The sequence below is a fragment of the Trachypithecus francoisi genome, unplaced genomic scaffold, assembly GCF_009764315.1.
Source record: "Trachypithecus francoisi isolate TF-2019V2 unplaced genomic scaffold, Tfra_2.0 Lachesis_group7, whole genome shotgun sequence".
NCBI lineage: Eukaryota > Metazoa > Chordata > Mammalia > Primates > Cercopithecidae > Trachypithecus > Trachypithecus francoisi.
The window spans coordinates 54106631-54133457 of record NW_022681472.1 but is presented as its reverse complement, the minus strand read 5'-3'; the positions used below and the strand labels follow the sequence as shown (position 1 = coordinate 54133457).

General features: G+C 37.7%; 1 protein-coding gene across 2 annotated transcripts in view; it reads left to right on the top strand.

The window, feature by feature from the left end:
• The window catches only part of NIPAL2 (NIPA like domain containing 2), a 99176-nt gene that overhangs the window by 33647 nt on the left and 38702 nt on the right, over positions 1 to 26827 (top strand). For both annotated transcript variants that reach the window (XM_033202680.1, XM_033202679.1), the window contains exons 3-4: positions 1 to 172; positions 16393 to 16452. In XM_033202680.1, the coding sequence (XP_033058571.1) occupies positions 1 to 172; positions 16393 to 16452 (232 nt within the window). The remainder of the gene's footprint in view (positions 173 to 16392; positions 16453 to 26827) is intronic.

The following is a 26827-nucleotide window of genomic DNA, read 5'->3' as shown; positions in this document are numbered from 1 at the left end:
AAATATTCTCACCTTCAGCTGGCACAACAGGAGCACCCAAGGCCATACTTCAAGAGTGTGCTGTGGTGGGGTGGTGTCCTGCTGATGGCCGTGGGAGAGACGGGGAACTTCGCAGCCTATGGATTTGCTCCCATTACTCTGATCGCTCCGTTAGGCTGTGTGTCTGTTACAGGTAAGCCGTTGTGTGTTTTGACAAACAGAAACTTAAAGAGCAGAAAAATTGGAGAAAAACACACAACTGAAACAACAAATGCACCAAAAAAGAAAGTCTATTGCCTGGTTTCTCAGCACATTAACATGGAACAATTATTCGGCTTATTTCAGCGATCCATTGTCATGCTGTCACATTAACCATGAAGAAACTTGCATTTTGTGACTCTAACACTTATCTGTGAAAGCCTGATGCCTGAGTCTTAATAAATTAACAGTGACAGAAAATGTTATACTATGCTTGTAATCATTAATGAGTTACCTAAAAGCATTTGTAATGCAATGTTTTATTCATATGTTAAACTGATAATACCTGTGGTTAGAGTCTTTGATGTCTGGTCTTGACTTCATAGTTTAGTATCTGTTTGACATTAAGAATTAAATATTGGTTATTCTACATTACTATAAGAATGTGTTATTTTACAGTAATGTCACAAATATCTAATTTGAAATTTTATGTGATTTACTAAATACATTTAGAAAACAGAAAATGAGATGTTGTGAAAGACTTAAAAAAAAAAAGAGCAAAAATCACTGCTAAAAAGGAGAACAAATTCTCTAAGCCCTGTTAAAATCAATAAAATCTTTTTGGTTTTACTCTTTATCTGCTGCTATGGAAACAGAATGTTTCTAAATTTGTGTGAATTTAGAAACTTCACTGAAATAGAAACAACTTGATAGTCATTATCTGTTAACAACTAGATCAAGCATATCACATGTTTACATATCCCAATTTAAATGTTCCTCCTAAACAACCACATGATATTCTTAAAGAAAATATCATTTAAACTGACACAATGCAGATTCAAAGAGAATTTTATTTTATTTTGTAAGTCATTTATCTCAATCATTTAAAATATTTTATTTAAAATACTTGAATGAGGTATAATAGAATATTTAGCAAAAAAACACTTACTTTGCTTTCTAGAAATAGCCTACTTAAAAGAGTCATCCTGTTACTACTCTGAAGAGGCACACAATTTATGTAATCATTTACTGTTTTTAACATTCCAATAGAATAAGCAAATTGGGTAAACCTCACTTTCTATTTAGTAAACCACATAACATGTACATAGACATTTTAGACATTTTATGTTTTCAAAATCTGAGAAATAACAGATAAAAGATCTAGTTATATGGTGAACTTCGATCCCTCCAGACTCTTGCTGTCTTGAAAATATTGTTTTATTCTCCAATAATAACTGTGTATGTCATGCTGATCTTTAGTTTTGTTCCTTACTTTATGCTGTTTCCATGAAATAGCCAGAGAAAAATGTGTCCGGGCATATTAGATAGATAACTGGGGAAGGCAGGTGGTGAGTGCACCATATGGTATTGAAATTCTCCATTTATCTCATGTCTGAGACTGGTCCTGGGAAGTCTTTTGCAGGAGTGGGTTATAAGAAAAAGGGTGCTACCCCAGGTGGTTCAGACAAGGGGAAATATTGTTGTAAAGATCAGAGATTTCACAGAAATGAGATATAACCAGACCTCACGGGGCCTGAAGTGAGAATGGGGCAGTTTTCAGGACCTCAGGGTCAGCAGTCGTACCCTTCCTAGACCTTCAGTGAAGCTGCCAGTGAGTCTGCCCATCTTGGCAAGACTTGATCCAAGCTCTCATTAAAAAGTGAAAGCTGAAGCTTTCCAACCTTCCACTCAGAGAGAGTGTCCTGTTCTCCCAAGTCCCCTGCGAGCCGGTCCACCCACCGTCAAACTCTGAGCCCACTGCCTTGACAGATGGGCTTTTTCTTCACGCTATAGATTATTTTTCTTTGTGTGCTGTTAGCCCCAATTAATGGTTCAGCTTCAGAACATTTTTAGTTACCTCCCTCTCTGTCCATCTGAAATGATTCAAAGATGTGAACTTACAGCCTCAAACACAACTCATTTCCTACTTTACAATCTTTGCACACAGTAATGTATGTTCATAAATAGTATTCCCAGAGCAGTCCTGAGCTGGATTTAAGTCATTGTAAAGCTTTGTGGGTGGGTGAGGGACTGCTGGTGATGGAGGATTTTCCCTAGAACAAACCCCTGCTACCCTGAGATTCTTTATAAAGATCCTAGAAACTCTAGATAATTTGAAGGAAAAGGGAAAGTATAAACCAGATGTGTCTTATGTCTGTGTCTATAGATGAAACAGAAAATCCACACTTTTCTATGTTAAAACTTTTTTTCGGTATCATTTCTTGGGAGCTTTAAGAAATCAAATCTCCCATTGAATTTTAATAAAAAATAAAACCTGTTGCAGTGTTGCATGGGAAATTGCAGATTCTTTTCTGATTTTTCTTCTGTCTTTTGTTGCTTTTCTAAGAGAAGGAGACAGAGAGACAAACTATTAAAATCCAGAACACTTACAATAGTTTTAGCCCTTAAATCCAAGTGTGTTAAGTCCCTTAAGTCTTTTATCTTCCTCCCTCTCCTTAGATAGTCTGGTTCACACCAACACATTCTGCTCCATTTTTTTTTTTTTTTTTTAAGTTGAACAGAATATTTTATTTCTCAGCAGTTGTATGCAGACTCTGCTCCATTTTTCCTTTCCAGAAGTAGGGAGAGGCAGTGCGGGTAAACACGTGAACTAGTTTTACTACACTGATGATTGCTAATATACCAGACCTGCTATTTTGTCTCACATAATCAAAATTCCTGCTTCTTTTGTATACTTTGAGTATAATATATATTTGTACACTTTGAGTATAATATATTCAATTAAATATTAATAAAAATTATATAATATTTAATATATTTGTTTAATACTATAAATACAATTTTATTGATTGTATTTAATATATTAATATAATTGTATTAATTATACTTAATATAATTATATTGATTATATTTAATATATAATATTTAATATATTGATTATATTTAATAAGTTATATTAAAATTTATTTTATGTTATATATTTAATATATATTAAATATAGTTCTATATTAATAGATACTATACTAATTGAATATGTTTTCAATTAAAGTATGCATGTCATATGATTGACATATATATGTCTGACATATATGCTAGTCACATATAGGACTCATTTGTAAGAAGCACCACAGTTAGCAATATGGACATTTCAACTTGCCCTCTACCCATGTTTTCCTGCCTTGAAACATCTTTCTTCTGTGATTTTTTCCCCTCTCTCTGTGTGTCCTGCTGTTCCTCACTGACATGCTCAGCTTCAGGCAGCATTTGTCCAACATTAGTTTTACAGGTAGATTCATAGGTGTTCTAAGAAATAAAGAATTCCATAATCAAACAGCATTCTGCAATTTGGGGTTTTAAAGGTGACAGAGGTTTCATTAGTGTAGAGCTTCTTGGGGCCTTAAGACAGGCCCACACACACTGTGAATCTTTGAGAGGCAGATGCAGTACGCCAGGTCTCCAAAACATACTGAGCGCTTCTGAGATTCCCTTGATTGTATCTCAAGGCAGTTCTGCAGAAAACCCTTTAGGGAATTCTTAAGGCAAAGCTCACAGGCAGTCACATCGTGCTAGAGACTCAGCCTAAATAACCAGTCTATGCCTCACCGTGAAGACGGCAAAATGGGGAATGATCTCAGTGCACAGGGATGCCCAGGCCTGGGTCCAGCTTTTTGAGAGAGTCAGAACCTTCATATCCTTGTGTCATCTTTTAATTTTACTTTGTTTTTCTCACTGGAAGTCTTTCTCAATGAATAATAGGTCCAAAATCTATTCTGACTAAAATGCAAGTTATACTAGCAGTGTGGTTAATTCTAGATGTGGATTTGTGTAATTCAGAAAGCTTAATTAATGGTTTTCAATTTCACCTAGAAGCTAGGTTCAATACTCACCCTAATAAACCAGGGCAGCAGAAAGGTCAAGAGCTCTAGGACCACACTGCCAGGTTCAAATCTCGGTTCTGCCATTGGCAAGCTCTGTGACCTTGGGCAAATTATTAAAACCAGTTTATGCCTCAGATCCCTAGCCTGTAAAATGGGAATGAAGCAGTTTCCATATTAGAGGTCGTTGTGGGGAAGAACTGAGTAAACTCAAACATCTAAGGACAGTGTTGGATAGATAGTATTTGACATAATGACAACACTGGCTGTCGTCACTATGGTTTGTGACTATTATTGTGTAGAAAAATAAAATACCTTATACTTTATAATGGAGCATACTTCCATGCCTCCAAAGATGGCTGATGGTTAAATTCTCTAAAATGGAGAAATCCGTTCAAGAAAGGCTTTTTATTGTTATTATCCACGCAGTGGTTAAATTATGGAGAGCAGAAAAGTAGGATCCTCACTGCTCATTTTTCATCTAATTAAGTAGCAATTACCCTTCAACTCCTTCGCATATTCCCCACCAAAACACAGTGGAAAATAGAAGAATTTCCAAATAACCTACCAAGACGAAATACATTTTAAAAACAAATATGGGAGTTTGTCAGAGGAAATGCTTAGAAAGCTAGAGGTGTATACAGTTTTCCATCTTTGTGCTCTGGTTTCAAAGAGCTTGTGTTCTCTTGTTCATTAACTACATAGAGAGGCTGAATGGCAGATTCCTTTCAGATCAACTGTGATTTGAGGATATGTTTTCTGGGAAACTATTAATATACTAGATATCCAGTACAAAGACATAGGTTAGATATTCTGTGGAGTTTGTAATAAAACTTCAAACTACTGCTAATCCTTCATGTCTCAGGTAAACCCTTCCTCGGGAGGCCTTCCCTGGCTTTTAGACTAAGGTAATTAAACAGGTTTATTCTCTGCTCCCTTCACACCCTATGCAGGCCTTCCTCTCATCCGTGTGGTGCCGTTTTGTGAATTAGAAAAAGAGCGCCCTTTCTCAAAATACTTTATTTCTGTCTGTCTGCAAATGATTGTAATACATTAATTTTGTTAGAGCAGGACACTCTGGCAACATCTGTCAGAGAATTGTGTTGAGAAATACACAAATCAACAAGGTGTGAGACGCGGATGGTGCCACCTCAGATGTGGAGACTTTCTGCATTCCAAAACTTACACAGCCTGTCCAACCACACACAGCGACCCTGCCCTATGCTTCCCCTTTGGCACCTCTCAGCATGCTCACAATGACCTGTTTCATGTCCTTCCTCACCATTTAACTGAGACCCAGGGGACTGGTGACTGACTATGTGTCTTGTTGCTTGACATTTGCCCTTCCTGGAAGAGCATGGCATGAGGAAATCATACAATGCAGCCTGCAGAATTGGTTTGAATTTGAATTTTGATAAAACAAGGATAGGATATTCCGTTCTAGGGTGTTGGAAGAGATAAATGCTTGCTTAAAAGATTTCAATTCCTAATGAAGCACGGTGGTTAAACAGTTCATTGCAAGAGACTCATGAATATTCATGCTTGTGAACACTCGTAGGGCTATACGCCTGTCCTTTGGGAACTGAGTTCAATTATTTGTGCGTCTCCAAAGCGTGGGCTTACATTTAATGTTTTCCTTTTTCTGTTTATCCCCATGACTGTGATCTATGCTATGCCTAAACATTTAAAGATGATTAAAAACAATGAAGTTATCAACAGTCCGAAGAATTAAAGCCACATGGAATTACATAGCTTCATGGCAGACTTCTCTCAGTATAAAATTAACTTGTCTATGGAGCAGCAAGGAAGTGGGATATGGAGGGAGATCGTTGCAGGGGCAAGGAGGGAGGGAGGGAGAAATAGAACGTGATGGAAGCATGGGTGACATTTTTCAGTTCTATGCCTCTGAGTATATTGATTAAAAGTAACCAGAAAAGAGTGCAAGAACGTATCAGCTTTTTCCAAGTTAAATTCAGGCAATACTTTAGACAAAGTAATAAAGGTAAGAAACTAATATTGAATGAGCATCCACTATGCCAGGTATGAGATACATAAACTCATTACCTCCATCATTGCCCAGCTGAATGGAAATGAGTAATAAATAGATTGACTTTGGGATAAATTATATTAAATTAAGCACTTGAAATTTTGTATGGAAAGATAATAGCAGCTAGCAGCAAGATCTCTGTGGCCCTAGAATCTAAGTTCCTAAGAGAAGTAGTCGCTCTGTTACTAATTTGTATTAAGGTTGGAGAGCTAACTGCACTAAGAAAATGAGGAGAGCATGAGTCTGATAAGTCTTTTCCATCTCTAATTTTCCCCAATATGCTGGGTTTTGCTCAAATCAAAATTCATGATGTGGAATACATGTTGTTTTGTATGTTTCTGTGGTGCTGTTATGAAGCCCTAAACTGAAATGTATCTGTAATCCATTAGACGATGGTCATAGCAGAGCCAGGAAGCCCTGGTGAGGCCTTTTGAAATTCCAAAGAAATCATGTCAAGCAGAAACTTTGGTCTCCAAGATTTTTATTAGAAACAAATGAAAGGAAACATAAACAGACCAATGAGCAAGTGACCCATGGCGTTACCCAAACCTAGATGCTGCGAATTCTCTTTGTCCCTTAGAGCAATGTGCTTAGTGCCAGCCTGGATGAGGTCACCGGAACTCTAAAACCTCACAGGATGCCTGTAATAGTGTCACTTCACACCGACATTGATTTTAATGTTCAAGACATGCAGAAAATATTGCTTTTCTTAGTGGCTTGCTGAGTTATCTGCTTTTGCGTGTTTGTCCAAAAACCAGCCGACATAAAATGTGTGAAACTCTGAAGTTTTAATTTTATGTCCGTTCATACACTCTCAGCAGAAAGCATTCCTGAAGCCTAAACACTTTATTTGAAACATCTTTTCCACTAATCCTTATTTTTTGAGCATGCCATAAAGTATTTCTAGAGAGGCTGCTAATGGTGAAGTAACACACAATTAAATTTGTAATACAGAATTAATCTAGTCAGTGGTAGTATTTTTACTTTTTTGGAGTCTTTTCAACTTTAATCATTAATGCATGCCAAGAAAAACATAGAAAAGAAAGGATTATTGTTCTTAATCCAGGTAAGTTCCCTCATTTGAAATTATGCAAATTGTCCCTGAATGACAGTTCCTTCTTCATTATCTTCAGTAAATGACAATAGCAATTTTTTAATCAACATGAATTACTTGACACTTCCTGCCAACATGAATGGTGGAAGTTTTCTCTCTGTAAGATGACATTTTTCAAACTGTCATATCCTCAGATATTCAAACTTTAATTCCACGGAATACATTGTAATTGACATACCTCTTTTCCTAAAATTCTACAACTAATGGGGAATGATAATTACATAGCAGTGCCTCAATATGGTTAGAGTTGACTCAGCCTGTGAGCACGCTCAATGTGTCCACGTGTTTGAAGCCTGATTGTGACTGACATGAAAGTGTTTTTGTGGTTTGCTTTTTAGCAGTACAATAAAGTTGCCATTATAAGTGGTCAGAAACCACAAGCCAGATATTTACATGTGAGGTTCTGTTTGTATCATTATTATGTAAATATGTTATTTTCATGTCATGGGTTTTGTTTTTTTTTTTATAAAAGAGAGTTTTCCTTACTGTTTTATCTTCTACTTTCCTATATTATAAATATACATCATGGTTTCTCCTCATATCACAGAGGTGACACAATAAATTGAATGTCCAGGAAATGAAAATGGATGGAATTTTTATTTGTAGGCTAGATCAGAGTTCACAAACTTGCCTGTAGACCAGAGTTGGCCCACGTTTTGACTGGCTCAAACAACGCTTTTAAAGAATACTAATTAATTTCCTATGGGTAAAAATTAGACAATAACACACATAAAAAAGCTGAATTTTTGGCTAAAGAATCAGATTTGGTAGTGCTGGATTTGCATTTGACTAAGGCTGATTCAGGAGTGCCACCTTTCACTGATCTTGAATAGTTCACCATGGCCCCACAGCCCCTCACCACCATGGCCAGCACCCCCCATCACTACAGCCCACCCTCTCATCACCAGAGCCCACCCCTCATCATTACAGACTACATCCCATCACCACGCCCACCCCCCTCATCACCAGAGCCCACCCCCTCATCATTACAGACTACATCCCATCACCACGCCTAAGCCCCTCATCACCAGAGCCCACCTCTTCAACATTACAGAGTACATCCCATCACCACGCCCACGCCCCTCATCACCAGAGCCCACCCCCTCATCATTACAGACTACATCCCATCACCACGCCCACGCCCCTCATCACCAGAGCCCACCCCCTTATCATTACAGACTACATCCCATCACCACACCCACCCCCCTCATTCACCAGAGCCCATCCCCCTTATTACTATGGCCCACCCCCCTTATTTTTTTTTTGTCTTCAGAGGATTACCTTAAAAGCCCTTATAGGCATTTGAGTTTCTAACCTGTCAACCAAATGTTCTTTTTCTCCCCAGCTGAATCAGATAAGAATATCATATCCATAATCACATTTGAGTAAGGTAAAAATAATTGATTGTCTTAACTTTGGGTTAGATTTGTCTTTAAAAAGTGATAATAAAGGGTAAAAAAACAGAGAAACAAAAGTGAACAAAATCATTTAAAAATAGCCATACCCTAAACATTTAAACAGTTATTGAACAGTCTTCTGTACCATTAAGCTTTTAATAAAAAATTATTATTTTAGGGGAAGACAGTTTAAATAAAAAGCACACATATGTCCTAATGTTACATATTTAAAAACGCAATGCCCATTTACCTATTATTCTACAGACACAGGGTTCTAAACTGACATGGAAAAGGCTGCCCTTAAGCTAAATTGCTAACAGAGAAGTTTGGTGTTTAACTTCTCATTTACTAATCCTCATTAGTAGCTATTACAGAAGAACCTCAAACCAAGTATTTACAACTTTTCTGAATACTCATGCATCAGGTTAATTTATGGTTGGCTTTTTCTCTCTCATGACTTGCTATGGGTCTTAGAGCATCAAATAACTCTTCCATAATAACAGCTGGTCTTGGACTGAGTCTCATAAACTGAAGGATATCAGAGAGTATGTGAATGAAGGACAAACCGAGAGTTGATTCCTAAGTAAATCAAGAAGCACGAGGAAGCACAACACCAAGACACATACCTCGCTCTGGGACTGGCACCCTCCCCGACATCATTGGAAGGCACCGGAAACTTGCTTGGCCTTTTACCTGAATCCAAATGCTCATGTGTAGGTTTCCTTATGTGAACCTTGATCAAAATGAATCTCCGTTTTGATTGCCAACCTAAATGAATTTCCATTTTGATTGCCAACCTAAGTGACACTTAATAGCCACATGGAGAACAGATGACTCACCAATAGGAATCAGTCCACTGCAATTGCTGCTGAGAAGCTTCCTGAACTTAAAGCATTAGAGCTTCAAGGGCAACTGGATACATTAAATACATTAGACTGCTCCATGGAGGTACCATTTTGCACCAGAGGAAAGACTAGAAGAAGGTTGTATGTCCTTTCCCCTTATGGATAGTATTCCTGCTGTCTTCCCCCGCCCCACCCCCCCATGACTTCTACAGAACCACCCTTTGGATTTTGGCATATTATCTTTTCAAAATTTTTTATTTTTTAATGTAATTTTAAAAATTGTTTTAATTGACAAATAATTTTATATGTTTACGGGGTACAGTGTAGTGTTTTGATAGACGTATATGCTGTAAAAATATTACATCAGGCTAATTAACATATTTATCATCTCATCTACTTCTCATTTTGTGTGGTTAAGAATATTTAGGCAAAAGACCGGGTGCTGTGGCTCACTCCTGTAATCCTAGCACTTTGGGAGGCCAAGGCGGGAGGATCACGAGGTTACGAGCTCAAAACCAGCCTGGCCAACATAGTGAAACCTCATCTCTATGAAAAATACAAAAATTAGCCAGGCATGGTGGTGGACTCCTGTAGTCCCAACTACGTGGGAGGCTGAGGCAGGAGAATCACTTGAATTTAGGAGATGGAAGTTGCAGTGAGCCGAGATCACCAATGCACTCCAGCCTGGGCAAGAGAGCCAGGCTCCGTTTAAAAAATAAATAAATAAATAAAAATTAGGGTGGGTGCAGTGGCTTTTGCCTGTAATCTCAGCACTTTGGGAGGCCAAAGTAGGAGGATCAATTGAGCCTAGATGTTTGAGACCAGCCTGGGCAACACAGTGAGACTCTGTGTCTACAAAAAATTTTAAAACTAGCCAGGCTAGTTTTTAGTATACGGTATTGCCTATAGTCCCAGCTCCTTGGGAGGCTGAGGTGGGAGAATCATGTGAGCTCAGGAGGTTGAGGCTGCAGTGAGCCGTGATTGCGCCACTGCACTCCAGCCTGGGTAACAGAAGGACACCTCGTCTCAAAAAAAAAAGAACTTTTAAAATCTACTATTTTAGGAATTTTGAAATATATATTACTGTTAACTTGGCCACCATGCTGTGCAATAGATCACTAAAACTTATTCCTCCTGTCTAAATGAAATTTGATAAACTGGTATATTATCAATGGTACATTACCTTTCGCCTTTTATACCATGGTATACCAATGGTGTATTACGTTTCACCTTTTATTTTTTTTTAATGCATTATGGCCATTGTGGTCTAGTGCTTGACTCTGGAGTCACTGTGTGACATTGTGTAATAAACATAAACTCTCCAAGCCTCAGCTTTTTTACCTATAAAATGAGCATAACAATGCCAACTATCTCACTGAGATGTTGAGAGGATAGAAAGAGTTAATTATTCCATGTCAAACCCTTAATAAGTAGAATATTCAGCCACCATTATTATGTATAAATTTTCCTGTCATAATCATTGTATCAATATAATTTTCTACCTCTTTTAACATAATAGCATAAAATTTTTAATATCACTATGTAATTTTCCATAATAAATTCTATTAGCTGCATAATATTCTACTGATTATTGCTGAACATTTAGATTATTCCAGTTTTCCACTATGAAAAATAATTTTGCAATTGACACCTTTAGGCTTGAGACTCTCAGTTTTTTGGAACGCTTCCTTAGAACAGATTCACAGATGCAGAATTACTAGGTCAAAGAATTTGAACTGTTTGATGCTGTTGATAGATATTGTAAAATCACTCATCAGAAAGTTTGCATCAGTTTACAATGACACTAGCAATGTGAGGGTGTACTGACTTTACTTCTTCCTTATCAATACTCAGTCTTAAAATTGCGTGTGGAAAAGAGCACCTGACTCTAAATTATCTTTATTACTGATGACTTGGACTTTCCCGTATGTGTTTGTCTGCTCTCATTTGTGAATTCCTTGTGTTCCTGCCCATTCATTTATCCACCGGGGTTGTGTTTCTTTGCCTACTGGTGGGTATACCTGTTCACACGTATCATCACTAAGTAAAGGAAAGATGCTGTGTCAAATCTTGGTGCTTTCAGTTATACCTGCACACATAGACCATGGTCATCTTGGAAAACAGAGGACCTGTCTCTTTTCCCTCAAATACTGAAAGCCACCTGGGAAAACACAAAGAGCACAGCTTGATCCATGCACTCTTATTTCTAGTAACTGACTGTTTATAAAATGTTCAAGCAAGGAGAATAATTAGAAAGGATGAAGCACAAATGCTTCCTTTCACTGGTTGAGGAAATAAAACCGAGGCTAGTGTATTAACATGTGCTGTATTCCATAGCTGGTTCTGGACTGAGCAACACTCAAACCCAGGTGTTCTATACCCCAGCCCAGGACCCAGCCACCTAGGCAGTGTTGTGGAACTTCAGTTCTTCAATAGGACCTTCTTCTTTTCACCTGGAGTGATACTCTGAGTAACAAAACAGTAGGGAAGTCTTTTTGGCTAATTCCTGTCCGTATTCCACCTCCCAGCATCCTCGTGAATCAGCCTCAGCCTTTCCAACCGAGCATTTCCTTAAGGATAATGAAATAAGAATGAGTTGAAGACAGCTCAGCTCAGATTAGACCCCCTTTTGCAAATTTTGTATATCGGCCCCAAGATAAGATGATTCTTGGGTAACTGCAATGGCCATCACTTGTTGATAAGCTTACGGGGAAAGGGTGTCACATTTTATGAACATTTCCCACCTGCCAAGAATAACAGTTCACTGACTATGGGCAGTGAGTTTTGACTGGGAAAATAGCCTGTCTGAAGCAGGGACATTTGATTAATCTGCTAGGACTATTATGTGCTTAGGAGAGCTCGCATCTTTCTCCTGGTTTTTCTTACATCAATTTTCCCCCCTGAAAAGGTACTTTTTAATAAAGCACCGAGATCAGTGAGCACTCTCTGTAAACCAGTGTCTTCTGAAGGCCAGAGGGAAAAGCATTCATGAGTCTCTGCCCAAACATGTCTCAAACCAAAAATGCACACACAATTGATTGCTTAAGTAAATATCCAGTCATAACTGTAGTTTCACCATGTGAAAACTGTTTTCATGCTTTTTAAATGATTAATCTTGAAATGCTCTATTTTTGAACATTAAATTTTGCTATAGGAATAAAAGTATAATAGATTTCCCCCTTTTCTAGGTGTTCATTAGGCAATGGTTATTGTTATAGCAACTACTAAAAAGTGTTGGGCTTGACAGACCTCTGATAACAAACATAGATGAGAGTACTTCAGTTTACGTTTTTCTCATTTGAAAAATTTATACTCTTCTTAAAAGTCATGTTATTAGCTATTGCTCAATACTGCCTTTTTGCTCAGCACAGCTCTCATTTTAGCATGTTTTGCAAGATAAATGAGTTGAAAGTAAATACATCTTAATAGAATGTTCTTTTTTATTGCCTTTTTTACTAGATAAATAAAACTAAAATATCTTTTTGTTCTATTACCTAAAAATTTTGTAGAAAATCTCATGTTCTCTTAAAACAGAAAAAAAAATGTTATTGGCTGAATATGGAAGTGCATTAGACTTCTATTATCTTTCAGAAAGGAAGAGTAGCATATTTATGTTTCATAAAATTCTGACAATTATTTTATAGCAACTGATATAATTTGATACAAGTAGTGTATTTCCAGTTTTTCGTTACCAATCATGTCCTTTTTGCTTTTAGCAATGAAATTATTTCCCATATAACATTTTCCACTCTTCCTTATGAAAGTAAATGTATTAAGAAACTGTGGCTTAGCAACAAGAAAAGTAAAATGATGCTTTCTTACTTCAAGGGAGCCAATGGGGTATAGTGTACTAGAAAGAGCTCTGGACTGAGAGTAAGGAAATATGGGTGCCTGCTCCAGCTCTGCTGTAATGTAAATGTGTTTTAAATGGATGGATCAGTGAGTAGACAAACAAATTCTTTGGACCTCAGTTTCCCAATTGTCAAGTTTAGAACCTGGAGTGGATTATGTCTATGTCTCCTACTAGCTTAAAATCTCCTCATTCCATGTAAGCAATGTTTCCCTTCTTACTATAATCCTTTGTTGTGAAATGGTCACCTCAAGGATTGTTAGAATGGAACACATTTGGGATGTGTTAATGCAGCGACACTTCACCTATTTTTATTGCTAATCTATCTCCTACTTAGACACATCCCTTACTTAATTACACAGGAAGTCTGGGATTGGAGGGTGGGGTAGGGGTTCAGGTTTTTAATACCTTTTCTCAAGCTCTACCATGTGAAATTAGTTTCCCTGGATTATTTTGGTTCAAATCTGAAATAGAAATTTTGTATACATTTTTATACCTATCCCAAATTCATTTTTTAATTTAATGAGCCATATAGTCATGCATTAGTTTATCTACAGAAAATCTTGCTTTAATGTTTTAAAACCACAACACTCAAACTCATGCTTGATGAGCATTTCCCATGCCTGGTTTACTCTGTGTGAAGCTTCCTTTCCTATAAGTAACCTGCCCAGGAAAAGTTTTGAAGGACAAAGATCAACCAGAATGAGAAAATGCTAAGTTGAGACAAAAAAAAAAACCAAGAGAGACAAATAGCATCCCATCTTATCCTGCATGAGGGTTTCTGGTGTGGACTTATTTTGTTTTCAATAAACTGCCAGAATATCAGATATAGTCACATTCAAATTTAACCACACCATCTGTTTAATGGATTATTATACCAACATTAAAATTATGTCTATGAAGAATTCTTGATGACATGGCAAATTGTAATGTGTTGACTGAGGAAACTGAGAAAATAAATTTGCCACTAAAGTTAGATCTCAACTGAAGAGAAATAAAAACACCAATATATTAACGGCAATTTTCTTTACAGGATGATATTATTTTATGACAATTTTCTTTCCTGTACTTTTGCTTTTAAAAAACAAACAGCAAATAGTTTTTGTTAAAAATTTACAGCATATATTATGTTGCATTTTTTTTGTATTATTACAATTTTGGATTTTCCCGTGCCTATACTCATAGAGAAATGGCCCCATAAGAGGAACAACTCAGAGAGGTTCAGTTTAACCCTGATACCTGAGGTGACAGTAGCAGACCATGGATCGACTGTATGGGAGAGAGTCCAGAAGTGTCACTAATGGGAAAGAGAACAGCTGCAAGGCTGAGATCCCATACTGTCTCATTTCATTTAATGAGCATTTATTGAACACTTTTTATGTGCTGGATACAGCTACTCACTGGAGATCTTAGAAGAATAAGAAGACATATCTCAGATTAAAAGGAACTGATGGACTTTCAGGGGAAGACAGGCATATAAATCGAGGTGTAGTGAAAAAGCTATATACAGGGGTAATCAGAGCATAAGGGTAGGGTGATCAGCTCAACCCAGGGGAATCCAGAAGTGACACTTGAGTCTAGAGCTGGTCACAAGGACAGGGGCAGAGCTGAACATGTAAAAGCCATTAAGCATGAAACTGCATGGTGGATTCTGGGAATTATAATTACTTCAGTAAGGTGGGGCTACAGATTATCAAAGAAATAAAGACAAATGTAACCAAAGCATCAGAAGCAAAATCATAGCTCTTCGAGTGTTCAGCTTGGTAGTGTGGCCTTTGTCCTGTAGACCAGCCACTTAGGGGTTGAAAGCAGTGTATTTATGTCAGATTTGCATTTCAGAGTGATCACTCTGGTGGTGGTATGGGGAAAGGGGAAAAGGGGGAAATGCGAGGTCAGAGAGAAGCTAATGGTCTAAGCCAGAGGAGAAGCTGCCCTGAGCTTCTCCTCAGGGACAGGGCTGGTGATCACAGGAATGAAGATTCGGGAACAGACCTAACAGAGAGGGAAATAAGGCTGGTTGCAGTGGCCCACACCTGTAATCCCAATACTTTGGGAGGTCGAGGCAGGAAGATCACTTGAACCCAGGAGTTTGATGCCAGCCTGGGCAACATAGTGAGACCCCATTTCTACAAAAAAAAATTTTAATTGGCTGGGAGGGTGGCATGAGCCTGTGGATCGCTTGAGCCTAGGAGTGCAATGTTGCAGTGAGGTATGACCTTGCCACTGCACTCCAGTCTGGGCAAAAGAACAAAATCCTGTCTCAAAAAAAAGAAAAAAATAGAGACTGGACTACAGACTTCGACCCAGTGACCTGTTGGATGTGGATCGTCAAATAGAAGACAAATAGGAGAAGTCCTGGGATTCTGGTGTTAGTAAGTAGATACAGGAATTGTCAGAACAGGAATTATGGGAGGAGATGCTGGGAAATCATGAGTTTCAGTTTAGCACATATTTAAAGTTCTTCCTGTCCTTTCTTTCTTTCTTTTTTTTTTTTTTTCTTTTTTTGAGACAGGATCTCCTTCTGTCACTGAGGCTGCAGTGCAGTGGTGCCATCATGGCTCACTGCAGCCTCAACCTCCCAGGCTCAAGAAATCCACTCACCTCAGCCTCCCCAGTAGCTGGGACTACAGGCCCATGCCACCACGCCCGGCTAATGTTTTGTATTTTAAGTAGAGATGGGGTGTTTCACTATGTTGCCCAGGCTTATCTTGAACTCCTGGACTCAAGTGATCCTCCCAAAGTGCTGAGCCTTACAGGCATGAGGCACTGCACCCTGCCCCATCCTTCTTTCTTTCCTTTCTATCTCTTCCTGTCTTTCTACTCCTTCCTGCTCTGCCTTTCTTCTTTCTTTCTATTCGTTTGTTCTGTCATTTAGTAAACTTTTATTAAAACCTCACAATATACAAGACACTATCTCAGCCACATCCATTGTAAACCATGCCAATTTCCACATATCCTCAGCCACAGGGGGAAGAAAGGCCTTTTTACAGCCACAACTGCTGAATATCTCTGATCAGGACATAGCTCATCAGGCATAAAACACAAATTGCTTAACTTCTTTCAAAAGGCATTGCATAATAGACACTTTTATATTGGAACTACCACTAATAGCCATTTTCTTTCTAGGTAGTGCCATTATTTCTGTTACATTTCTGAAAGACAATTTGAGAGCCTCAGATTTACTAGGTAAGTAATTATTTAATTCATGTAATTGTAGCATTGCTTGATCAGGAAATAAATAATACTATCCGTAAAAAGTATGTGCAATAAAAACTGGAAACAAATTACTGAAATGGGTGTAAGTCTCATTTAGAGACAAGCATTATTCTGTCTTGGAGCTGCCATCTCTTCTCACATGAAATACTTCCATTTCTATTGTGAACACTGCTAAACGTGATCAATTTTTGCTATAGCAAATTATCAATTAATAATTATAATGAATTATTATAAAATAATTTAGAATGGATTATTATATTAATCAATTGAATGGATTATATTGTTATAATGCATTGAATTATAATTTCATATATTTTATTATTATAATAACCCATTAAAATACAAATACTTTAGGCACTTTAAATAAAACAATGCCTCCCCTCTTCCAGGGAGATCATATTTTTTTTTAAATTTGAGCTCTAAATGTGACACTAGTGTTGGTATGTTGAGCATTTGTATATTTTATAATGGGTCTTTATAATAATATTAATGTTATAAAATTGTATGAACACAATAAAATTGAATGAAAACATCTGTGTTACCTAATAGGCTACCACACTTCAAAGGATATATTTGTTATATTGTTACAAGAAAGTATTGTATAAAAATGAAAACCACAAAAAATTTGCTGCACGAACTAACTACAATTTATGTTTGGCTTTTCCCAAAAGTAGCACAGAACATTGTTCTTAAATATTTTATTTGGACATACAGTTATTAATGGAAAATGACAGTAGCCTTCCTGGCTGTAAGAAACATTTCTGATGTATGGCAAAGCCATCATTTATGTATTGCATTTTCCAGCTATTGTTGGACATATCATTGGTGAGAAGCATTATAGAGAATCATATTTTCTTCCGTGACAGAATCCTGTTTGAATTGCTGCTGACATATGATAATGAATACAAATACTTCAGGCACTTTAAATAAAACAATGCCTCCCCTCTTCCAGGGAGATCATATTTTTTTAAAATTTCGAGCTCTAAATGTGACACCAATGTTGGTATGTTGAGCATTTGTTTTCCCTGATCATGTTTCCCTTGAGCATAATGTCTTGAAAATGTTTTCTCTTTTTCTTTTCCTCCTTGGTTTGATTCTGCTAGCAGAGTTTTTAGTCAACATTGTCAAATTTTTCATGGTTAAATGTTTTTCTAAATGCATTCATATGTGGATTCTATCTCTCCCAATATACTATTTTTCTATACCCTTTTTAATATATTGTGGTTTGTAGAATCATTTGGGGAAGATGTATGGACTCAGAAATAAGAATGGCCAATGCCTGATGCAGTGGCTGATGCCTATAATCCCAGCACTTTGGGAGACCGAGGCAGATGGATTGCTTGAGTCCAGGAGTTCAAGACCAGCTTGAGCAACATGGCAAAATCCCATCTCTACTAAAAAAAAAAAAATATATATATATATATATATATATAAAATAGCCAGGTGTGGTGGCATGCACCTGTAGTCCCAGCTGCTTGGGAGGCTGAGGCAGAAGGATCACCTGAGCCTGGGAGGACAAGGCTGCAGTGAACCAAGATTGCACCACTGCACTCCAGCCTGGGCAACCTGAGTGAGACCCTATCTCAAAAAGAAAAAAAAAATGGTAATGACCATCGATGCTAGAAAGAAACTGCATCAACTAATGAGCAAAATAACCAGCTAACATCACAATGACAGGATCAAATTCACACATAACAATATTAACCTGAAATGTAAAAGGGCTAAATGCTCCAATTAAAAGACACAGACTGGCAAATTGGATAAAGAATCAAGACCCATCAGTGTGCTGTATTCAGGAGACCCATGTCACATGCAGAGACACACATAGGCTCAAAATAAAGGGATGGAGAAAGATCTACCAAGCAAATGGAAAACAAAAAAAGGCAGGGGTTGCAATCCTAGTCTCTAATAAAACAGACTCTAAACCAACAAAGATCAAAAGAGACAAAGAAGGCCATTACATAATGGTAAAGGGATCAATTCAACAAGAAAAGCTAACTATCCTAAATATATATGCACCCAATACAGGAGCACCCAGATTCATAAAGCAAGTCCTTAGAGACCTACAAAGAAACTTAGACTCCCAAACAGTAATAATGGGAGACTTTAGCACCCCACTGTCAACATTAGACAGATAAATGAGACAGAAAGTTAACAAGGATATCCAGGACTTGAACTCAGCTCTGCACCAAGCAGACCTAATAGACATTTACAGAATTCTCCACCCCAAATCAACAGAATATACATTCTTCTCAGCACTACATAGCACTTATTCCAAAATTGACCACATAGAAGTAAAGCACTCCTCAGCAAATGTAAAAGAACAGAAATTATAGCAAAGTGTCTCTCAGACCACAGTGCAATCAAACTAGAACTCAGGATTAAGAAATTCACTCAAAACCACTCAACTACATGGAAAATGAACAGCCTGCTCCTGAATGACTACTGGGTACATAATGAAATGAAGGCGAAATAAAGATGTTCTTTGAAACCAATGAGAACAAAGATACAACATACCAGAATCTCTGGGACACATTTAAAGCAGTGTGTAGAGGGAAATTTACAGCACTAAATGCCCACAAGAGAAAGCAGGAAAGATCTAAAATTGATATCCTAACATCACAATTAAAAGAACTAGAGAAGTAAGAGCAAACACATTCAAAATCTAGCAGAAGGCAAGAAATAACTAAGATCAGAGCAGAACTGAAGGAGATAAAGACATAAAAAACCCTTCAAGAAATCAATGGATCCAGGAGCTGGTTTTTTGAAAAGATCAACAAAATTGATAGACCACTAGCAAGACTAATAAACAAGAAAAGAGAGAAGAATCAAATAGACGCAATAAAAAATGATAAAGGGGATATCACCACTGACCCCACAGAAATACAAACTACCATCAGAGAATACTATAAACATACTATAAACACCTCTACGCAAATAAACTAGAAAACCTAGAGGAAATTGATAAATTCCTGGACACATACACTTTCCCAAGACTAAACCAGGAAGAAGTTGAATCCCTGAATAGACCAATAACAGGCTCTGAAATTGAGGCAATAATTAACAGCCTACCAACCAAAAAAAGTCCAGGACCAGATGGATTCATAGCCAAATTCTACCAGAGGTACAAGGAGGAGCTGGTACCATTCCTTCTGGAGTGGTATCATGCTACCTGACTTTGAACTATACTACAAGGCTACAGTAACCAAAACAGCATGGTACTGGTACCAAAACAGAGATATAGACCAATGGAACAGAACAGAGTCCTCAGAAATAATACCACACATCTACAACCATGTGATCATTGACAAACCTGACAAAAACAAGAAATGGGGCAAGGATTCCCTATTTAATAAATGGTGCTGGGAAAACTGGCTAGCCATATGTAGAAAGCTGAAACTGGATCCCTTCTTTACACCTTATACAAAAATTAATTCAAGATGGATTAGAGACTTAAATGTTAGACCTAAAACCATAAAAACCCTAGAAGAAAACCTAGGCAATACCATTCAGGACATAGGCATGGGCAAGGACTTCATGTCTAAAGCACCAAAAGCAATGGCAACAAAAACCAAAATTGACAAATGGGATCTAATTAAACTAAAGAGCTTCTGCACAGCAAAAGAAACTACCATCAGAGTGAACAGGCGACCTACAGAATGGGAGAAAATTTTTGCAATCTACTCATCAGATGAAGGGCTAATATCCAGAATCTACAAGGAACTCAATCAAATTTACAAGAAAAAAACAAACAACCCCATCAAAAAGTGGGCAAAGGATATGAACAGACACTTCTCGAAAGAAGACATTTATGCAGCCAACAGACACATGAAAAAATGCTCATCATCACTGGCTATCAGAGAAATGCAAATCAAAACCACAATGAGATATCATCTCACACCAGTTAGAATGGTGATCATTAAAAAGTCAGGAAACAACAGGTGCTGGAGAGGATGTGGAGAAATAGGAACACTTTTACACTGTTGGTGGGACTGTAAACTAGTTCAATCATTGTGGAAGACAGTGTGGCAATTCCTCAAGGATCTAGAACTAGAGATACCATTTGATCCAGCCATCCCATTACTGGATATATATCCAAAGGATTATAAATCATGTGCTATAAAGGCACATGCACATGTATGTTTATTGTGGCACTATTCACAATAGCAAAGACTTGGAACCAACCCAAATGTCCATCATTATAGACGGGATTAAGAAAATGTGGCACATATACACCATGGACTACTATGCAGCCATAAAAAAGGATGAGCTCATGTTCTTTGTAGGGACATGGATGAAGCTGGAAACCATCATTCTCAGCAAACTATTGCAAGGACGAAAAACCAAACACCGCATGTTCTCACTTAAAGGTGGTAATTGAACAATGAGAACACTTGGACACAGGAAGGGGAATATCACACACCAGGGCCTGTCGTGGGGTGGGGGAAGGAGGGAGGGATAGCATTAGGAGATATATCTAATGTAAATGATGAGTTAATGGGTGCAGCACACCAACATGGCACATGTATACATATGTACAGACCTGCATGTTGTGCACATGTACCCTAGAACTTAAAGTATAATTAAAAAAAAAAAGAAAAAAGGTGAAAAGAAATGACCAATACCTGAGTTTTATAAACTAAAAATTAGTTCCTAGATACATTATTTTTCTCATTTATCAAGTGACTTAAGGGAACTTTCAATCCTTTTATCTAATATCTGTCATCTTTTATAGTTAATGGTTGAATAATGATGAAATTAACCTAAGGTATTTAATGACAGAATGCAGATATAAAGGGGGATTTGCAAACTAATCTTGAATATTTGTGATAAAAGGATGATTAAGACAGAATCCCTGTCCTGAAATAATTTATAGTCCATGATAAAATATATTCATAAATACGTTTTTTTAAGTAGAAAAGAATATGTGCCATAATGCTATGAGTCTTTAGTTTAGAAGTGTTTCTGAATTAGCACTGCTGAGATTTTGGGCCAGATCATTCTTCATTGTAGGGGCTGCCCTGTGCACTGTAAGATCTTTAAGATCCCTCCTGACCTTTACCCACTAGATCCCTCTAACATCCTCCCACTCAGTTATGACAACCAAAAATGTCTCCAAACATTCTGAAATGTCCCCTAGGACAAAATACTCAGGTTTAGCTCTGTTCTTCTCTAGCTGAGAAGATCAGAGAGAATTTTTTACAGCAGAGATAACATTTGAATTGGTTCTGACAGCTGGGCAGGACAGGCATAGGCTACATCCAATAATTTGGAGGAGAACATACAGAGGGAATAACATGAGAAATGTTAACAAAGGTACGAAAAGGTAAAGTAAATTTCTATTTCATACTCCACCATAACTCTTGCCTGTAAGGCTTAGGAAAAAAGTAAATGTAAGTTGTAACTATGGAAAGGAAGAAATAAAAATATCAATATGTACAGTTTATTTTATTATATACTTAGAGAGCGCATTATCAACTAAACATTACCAGAAGCAGTAAACAGCTCTCAACATTAAAGGATCTAAATTAAACTGACTCTCATAACTTCAGATCTGGATTCAACTCTGGCTATCAACTGTATGGGCAACCTAGTATTACTTAACTTCTCTAAGCCTCACTTTTCTGACAAATATATAAGATAGTTTTGAAGATCAAATAAATTAATTCATATATAAGTACTTTGGAAAATGCAAAGCTTTGTCAATATAATTGTCATAATTTCTATTACCACTTTCATTGCTGAGAGATTCCTAAGAGGTAGCACTAAAAATGCAATATAAGGAAGGAGAAATACACACACACACACACACACATACATATCAAGAAAACAAACTAACAAAATAAAACTTTTAAGTAATTATTTGGGATTCTTTGCTAATTCCTCACCTTTTTTTTTTTTTTTCTTTTGAGATAGAGTCTTGCTCTTTTGCCCAGGCTGGAGTGTAGTAGCGTGATCTCAGCTTACTGCAACCTCCACCTCCTGGGTTTAAGCAATTCTCCTGCCTCAGACTCCCAAGTAGCTGCGATTACAGGCACATGCCACCATGCCCGACTAATTTTTGTATTTTTAGAGAGACAGGGTTTCACCATGTTATCCAGGCTTGTCTCAAACTCCTGACCTCATGATCCACACACCAGTGCCTCCCAAAGTGCTGGAATTACAGGTGTGAGCTATCGTGCCTGGCCTACTTCCTCATCTTTTAAAAGTAGCTAACATTTATTAAACATTTACTCTTGCCAAATACTACGTTAAGTGTTTTGCATGGATTATCTCATTTGAATGTAGGAACAATCCATTTACAGAAGCAAAATCTGATACTTAGAAAGGTTAAGTAACCTGCCCAAGGTCATATAACTAGTACCTGATAGACCAGTATCCTAACAATGGCAATCTGGCATAGCTATAGTATAAAGTTAGGGTGAGTCTTTAGTATCAGAAAGCTGTTATATAACCTTATATAACCCGTCTCTTTTTTCTTTTTTAAGGCCACACTGGAGGAATCTTATGTAACCTTTGCAAAGTTACATAAATAAGCTTTTTAAGCTTCAATTTTCTAATCTTTAAAATAAAGATAATATTACATACCTCACAGGATTAAATGAGTTCATATATGTAAAACTCTTACAACAGAGCCTATCACATAATGTGTTCAATAATATTAGCTATAATTGTCATTATGACTACTACCACCACCACCCACCACTGTACTCTACTAATTAATCAGAGGAAACCTTGATTAGGACATTTTTGCCAACTTTAGGAATCCAGGTAACCTTTCCCACAACTCTGATTGGGTGCTTTGTTTTGTTTTTTCCTACCTAACTTAATGCTGTTGGAGTAGGGCCATGTAACTTATAAGTCATATTTATTTCATACCATAGTTAAACATGACCAATTTTTGCCTTTAATCTAGTGTCCTAGGAATGAAAAAAGGGTTGAGTCACCTATTCTATACCCTTGCCTCCAACAAGTAATATCCTAAGATTATCATTATCTGAGATGTAGCAACTCACTTCGTACCTAGGGAAGTCCAAGGAAGGACTTTTCCCCAACCCCTCTCAGAAATGTGTCAAGTCACATGTATTTGCTCTGAGCCTTTGTTGCCGTTGCCTTGAGAAAATGTAGCTTTTCCTGTTAAAAGCAAAAAAAAAGCATCTTTTACTTCCTAGGGACTAAAACTAAACAGGGAAAAGAGTAGTTAGTGGGGTTTTTTAAAGATTAACACATGAACATGCTAAAAATTAAATTATCAAAATGTGTAAAGGAAGATCATTTATTTTTCCCTGTTTCGAGCAAATGGAAGTTTGTTTTTCATGATGGAACAAATGAAGATTTGGGGACCATGTGGAAACAAGCTGAACTAATTTATTGCCAAATGTTACTCTGTGACTATGAAGCTTTTCACCACTAGTCTCAAAAAATGACCTCACAAAGCTATGTCTGAAAGCAATCGCCAAGTATTATTAAGTCAATGACAGGTTTTGGACTGTGCTCTGATTCTTAGTGGATTAATTATTTTAATGATTATTTTTCCTTTAAAAAGTAAAAGCACCAGATTGCTCTCCCCTTCAATCAGCTGAAAACTATAGGATTTTCTTCCCTCTTCTCCCTTAGACATCAAAAGCACCAAATCATCTGTGAGATCCCAGTTGATTTAAAACCAGATAGAGTCATCATAGAAACAAAAATGACAGTCAACTCATCAGCAATTTCCAGAGACCAGCAATTTGATTACTTCAGGTCACCTAGAAAGGGTTTCCCTAAATAGAATATCACGAGATTAATAGTGAGAGGAGGGCTATTTCCTTCCTTCCATTTCCCACCCCAGAAGTCAGCTTGATTTGGAGCCAGTGTCTAGAATACTAAACTAGCTAAATGCCCCATTGTCTGTGGTTGAGAAGACAGATTGACTGTTTTGGTTGCAGAGCTGCCTCAAGAATGGGAGCCTTTCTGATGGACTACTTGAATTCACCACATCATTGAGATTTTCAATCGAGGGCTTCTTCAAGGTTTTGCTACCATAAGCCTGATGAATCCAGAGAGATTGTACTTATGGGAGGGTATTCCCAAATGGTTTGATGTTAAGGAGTCCAATTTATTCTTTGACTCCTGTTATCCCACAAAAGCAATAACTGGACTCCCACTGACCAGGAGACATATTGCAGGAACCAAAGGGATTAGACTGCAATCTTGGTTGCAGTCAGGTTAGCTGAGTAAGAAAAACTCTTAAGGTTCCTAAAAGTCAGGTCAGACCAGATTCCAGAAGTCAGCAAATGGGCAGTTAATATTAAGTAGCATCCAGCTGGAGAGTGGACAAAATTCAAGAAGATTTCAGGTTTTAGTTCCGGGAAAGAGGAGCTTGGGAACCAGGATATCTGTTGTGAAAGAACTGTGCAAGTAGATCTTAGATTCCAAGACTTGCACAGGTGAGGGACTCCACAGGTTAGAGGTGCCCGCGAACAGAACCTTCAGAAGGAGCCTGATTCTGGGGTGTTTTCCTCCAACCACATTCTTGGTGCACAGGTATCTGTAGAAGACTTCTGCAACAGAACACTAGTAGCCTCCTGAAACAAAGGCACGCTCACAGCTGGATCCAGTTAAATGTCAAGTATTTCCCAAAATATAAAATATTCCCCCAAAACACTATTTCAGTGCAATATAAATGGTCAAATATGTTTAGAAAATATGACAACCATATCCTCCTCTGGGAGATTTACAGTGAATGCTAATACATTAGGATCGGAGAGGTTTTCCAGTAAAAGAATGATTTAAGTTTGTTTAATTCACCTCTTCTCAAATACATTTGCCTTGGGACCTTTTTTGGTGGAGCATCTGTCTTACGAAACTGGTTCCAGGAATACCAGTTTGGGAATACTCTTCTTTTTTTTTTTTTTTTTTTTTTTTTTTTTTTTTTTTTTTTTTGAGACGGAGTCTCGCTCTGTCACCCGGGCTGGAGTGCAGTGGCCGGATCTCAGCTCACTGCAAGCTCCGCCTCCCGAGTTTACGCCATTCTCCTGCCTCAGCCTCCCGAGTAGCTGGGACCACAGGCGCCCACCACCTCGCCCGGCTAGTTTTTTTTGTATTTTTTTAGTAGAGACGGGGTTTCACCATGTTAGCCAGGATGGTCTTGATCTCCTGACCTCGTGATCCGCCCGTCTCGGCCTCCCAAAGTGCTGGGATTACAGGCTTGAGCCACCGCGCCGAATACTCTTCTAAAGGAAATTTAGGGCCAGAAATATTACCTGAGACCAGTCAAGGACCCCAGGGACCTTTGCCGGAAACAATCAATTTCTTTTATCCCCAGTGAGGGTGCTGCATACGGCCTCAGGTTGTGCTCTGTACAGTTCCTATGGGTGCCACTCATACAGGCTTCAATGTAAATGACAGCCCTGAGCTGTCCATTCAGTGGCCTTGATTCTTAAGGCAAATAAGAGGCAGTGGAGTATAATAGTTAAGAAAATAGACTACCTAGGTTCCAATCCCAGCTCTCCTCTTCTTAGCTGGAAAATCCCAGGCAAAATAACTATTTCTTCTGTGGCTCAATTTCCTCATTTGTCAAATGTAGATGGTAACAGTTTAAGAGTATACATTATATAGTATTAATATTATATGTCATATACTATACAACCTATGTATAGTAAAAGTTGTAACAGTATAACAACACAAGGGTAAATCATTTTCACAGATTTGTTGGAGGGATTAAATTAGTTATGTATAAAGCATTTAGAACTGTGCTTACAAGTATTAGTTATTACTATTATAGTTATCATTATCATCACATTTTAGCATGATGCTGATTATACCATAACTCTCATGTCAGCCATACACATCTATGAACTCAATCATTTTAAGAACAACACCTAAAAAAAATTATTACTGGCTGGGCATAGTGGCTCACACATGCAATTCCAGCACTTTAGGAGGCCAAGGTGGGAGGATCACTTGAGACCAGGAGTTCGAGACCAGCCTGGGCAAAATGGCCAGACCCTATCTCTACAAAACTTAAAATTAAAAAAGTAGCCAGTCATGGTGGCACATGCCTGTAATTCCAGCTACTCAGGAGGCCAAGATGAAAGGATCACTTGAGCCCAGAAATTCGAGGCTGCCGTGAGCTATGATTGCATCACTGTACTCCAGCATGGGCAACAGAGTGAGACTGTGTCTCTATTTAAAACAAAAAAGATTACGTTCCCTTGGCATATGCCCTCCCAGTATAACTAGTGTATCTATTATAAAAGGCAGGGATTTGCTTGTTTACCTGTTTTGCACAAATATCAAGTTTATAGGGAGAGGTTTTTTTTTTAATATTTGTGTATGTTATCAAGCTAAATCTAAGATTCCC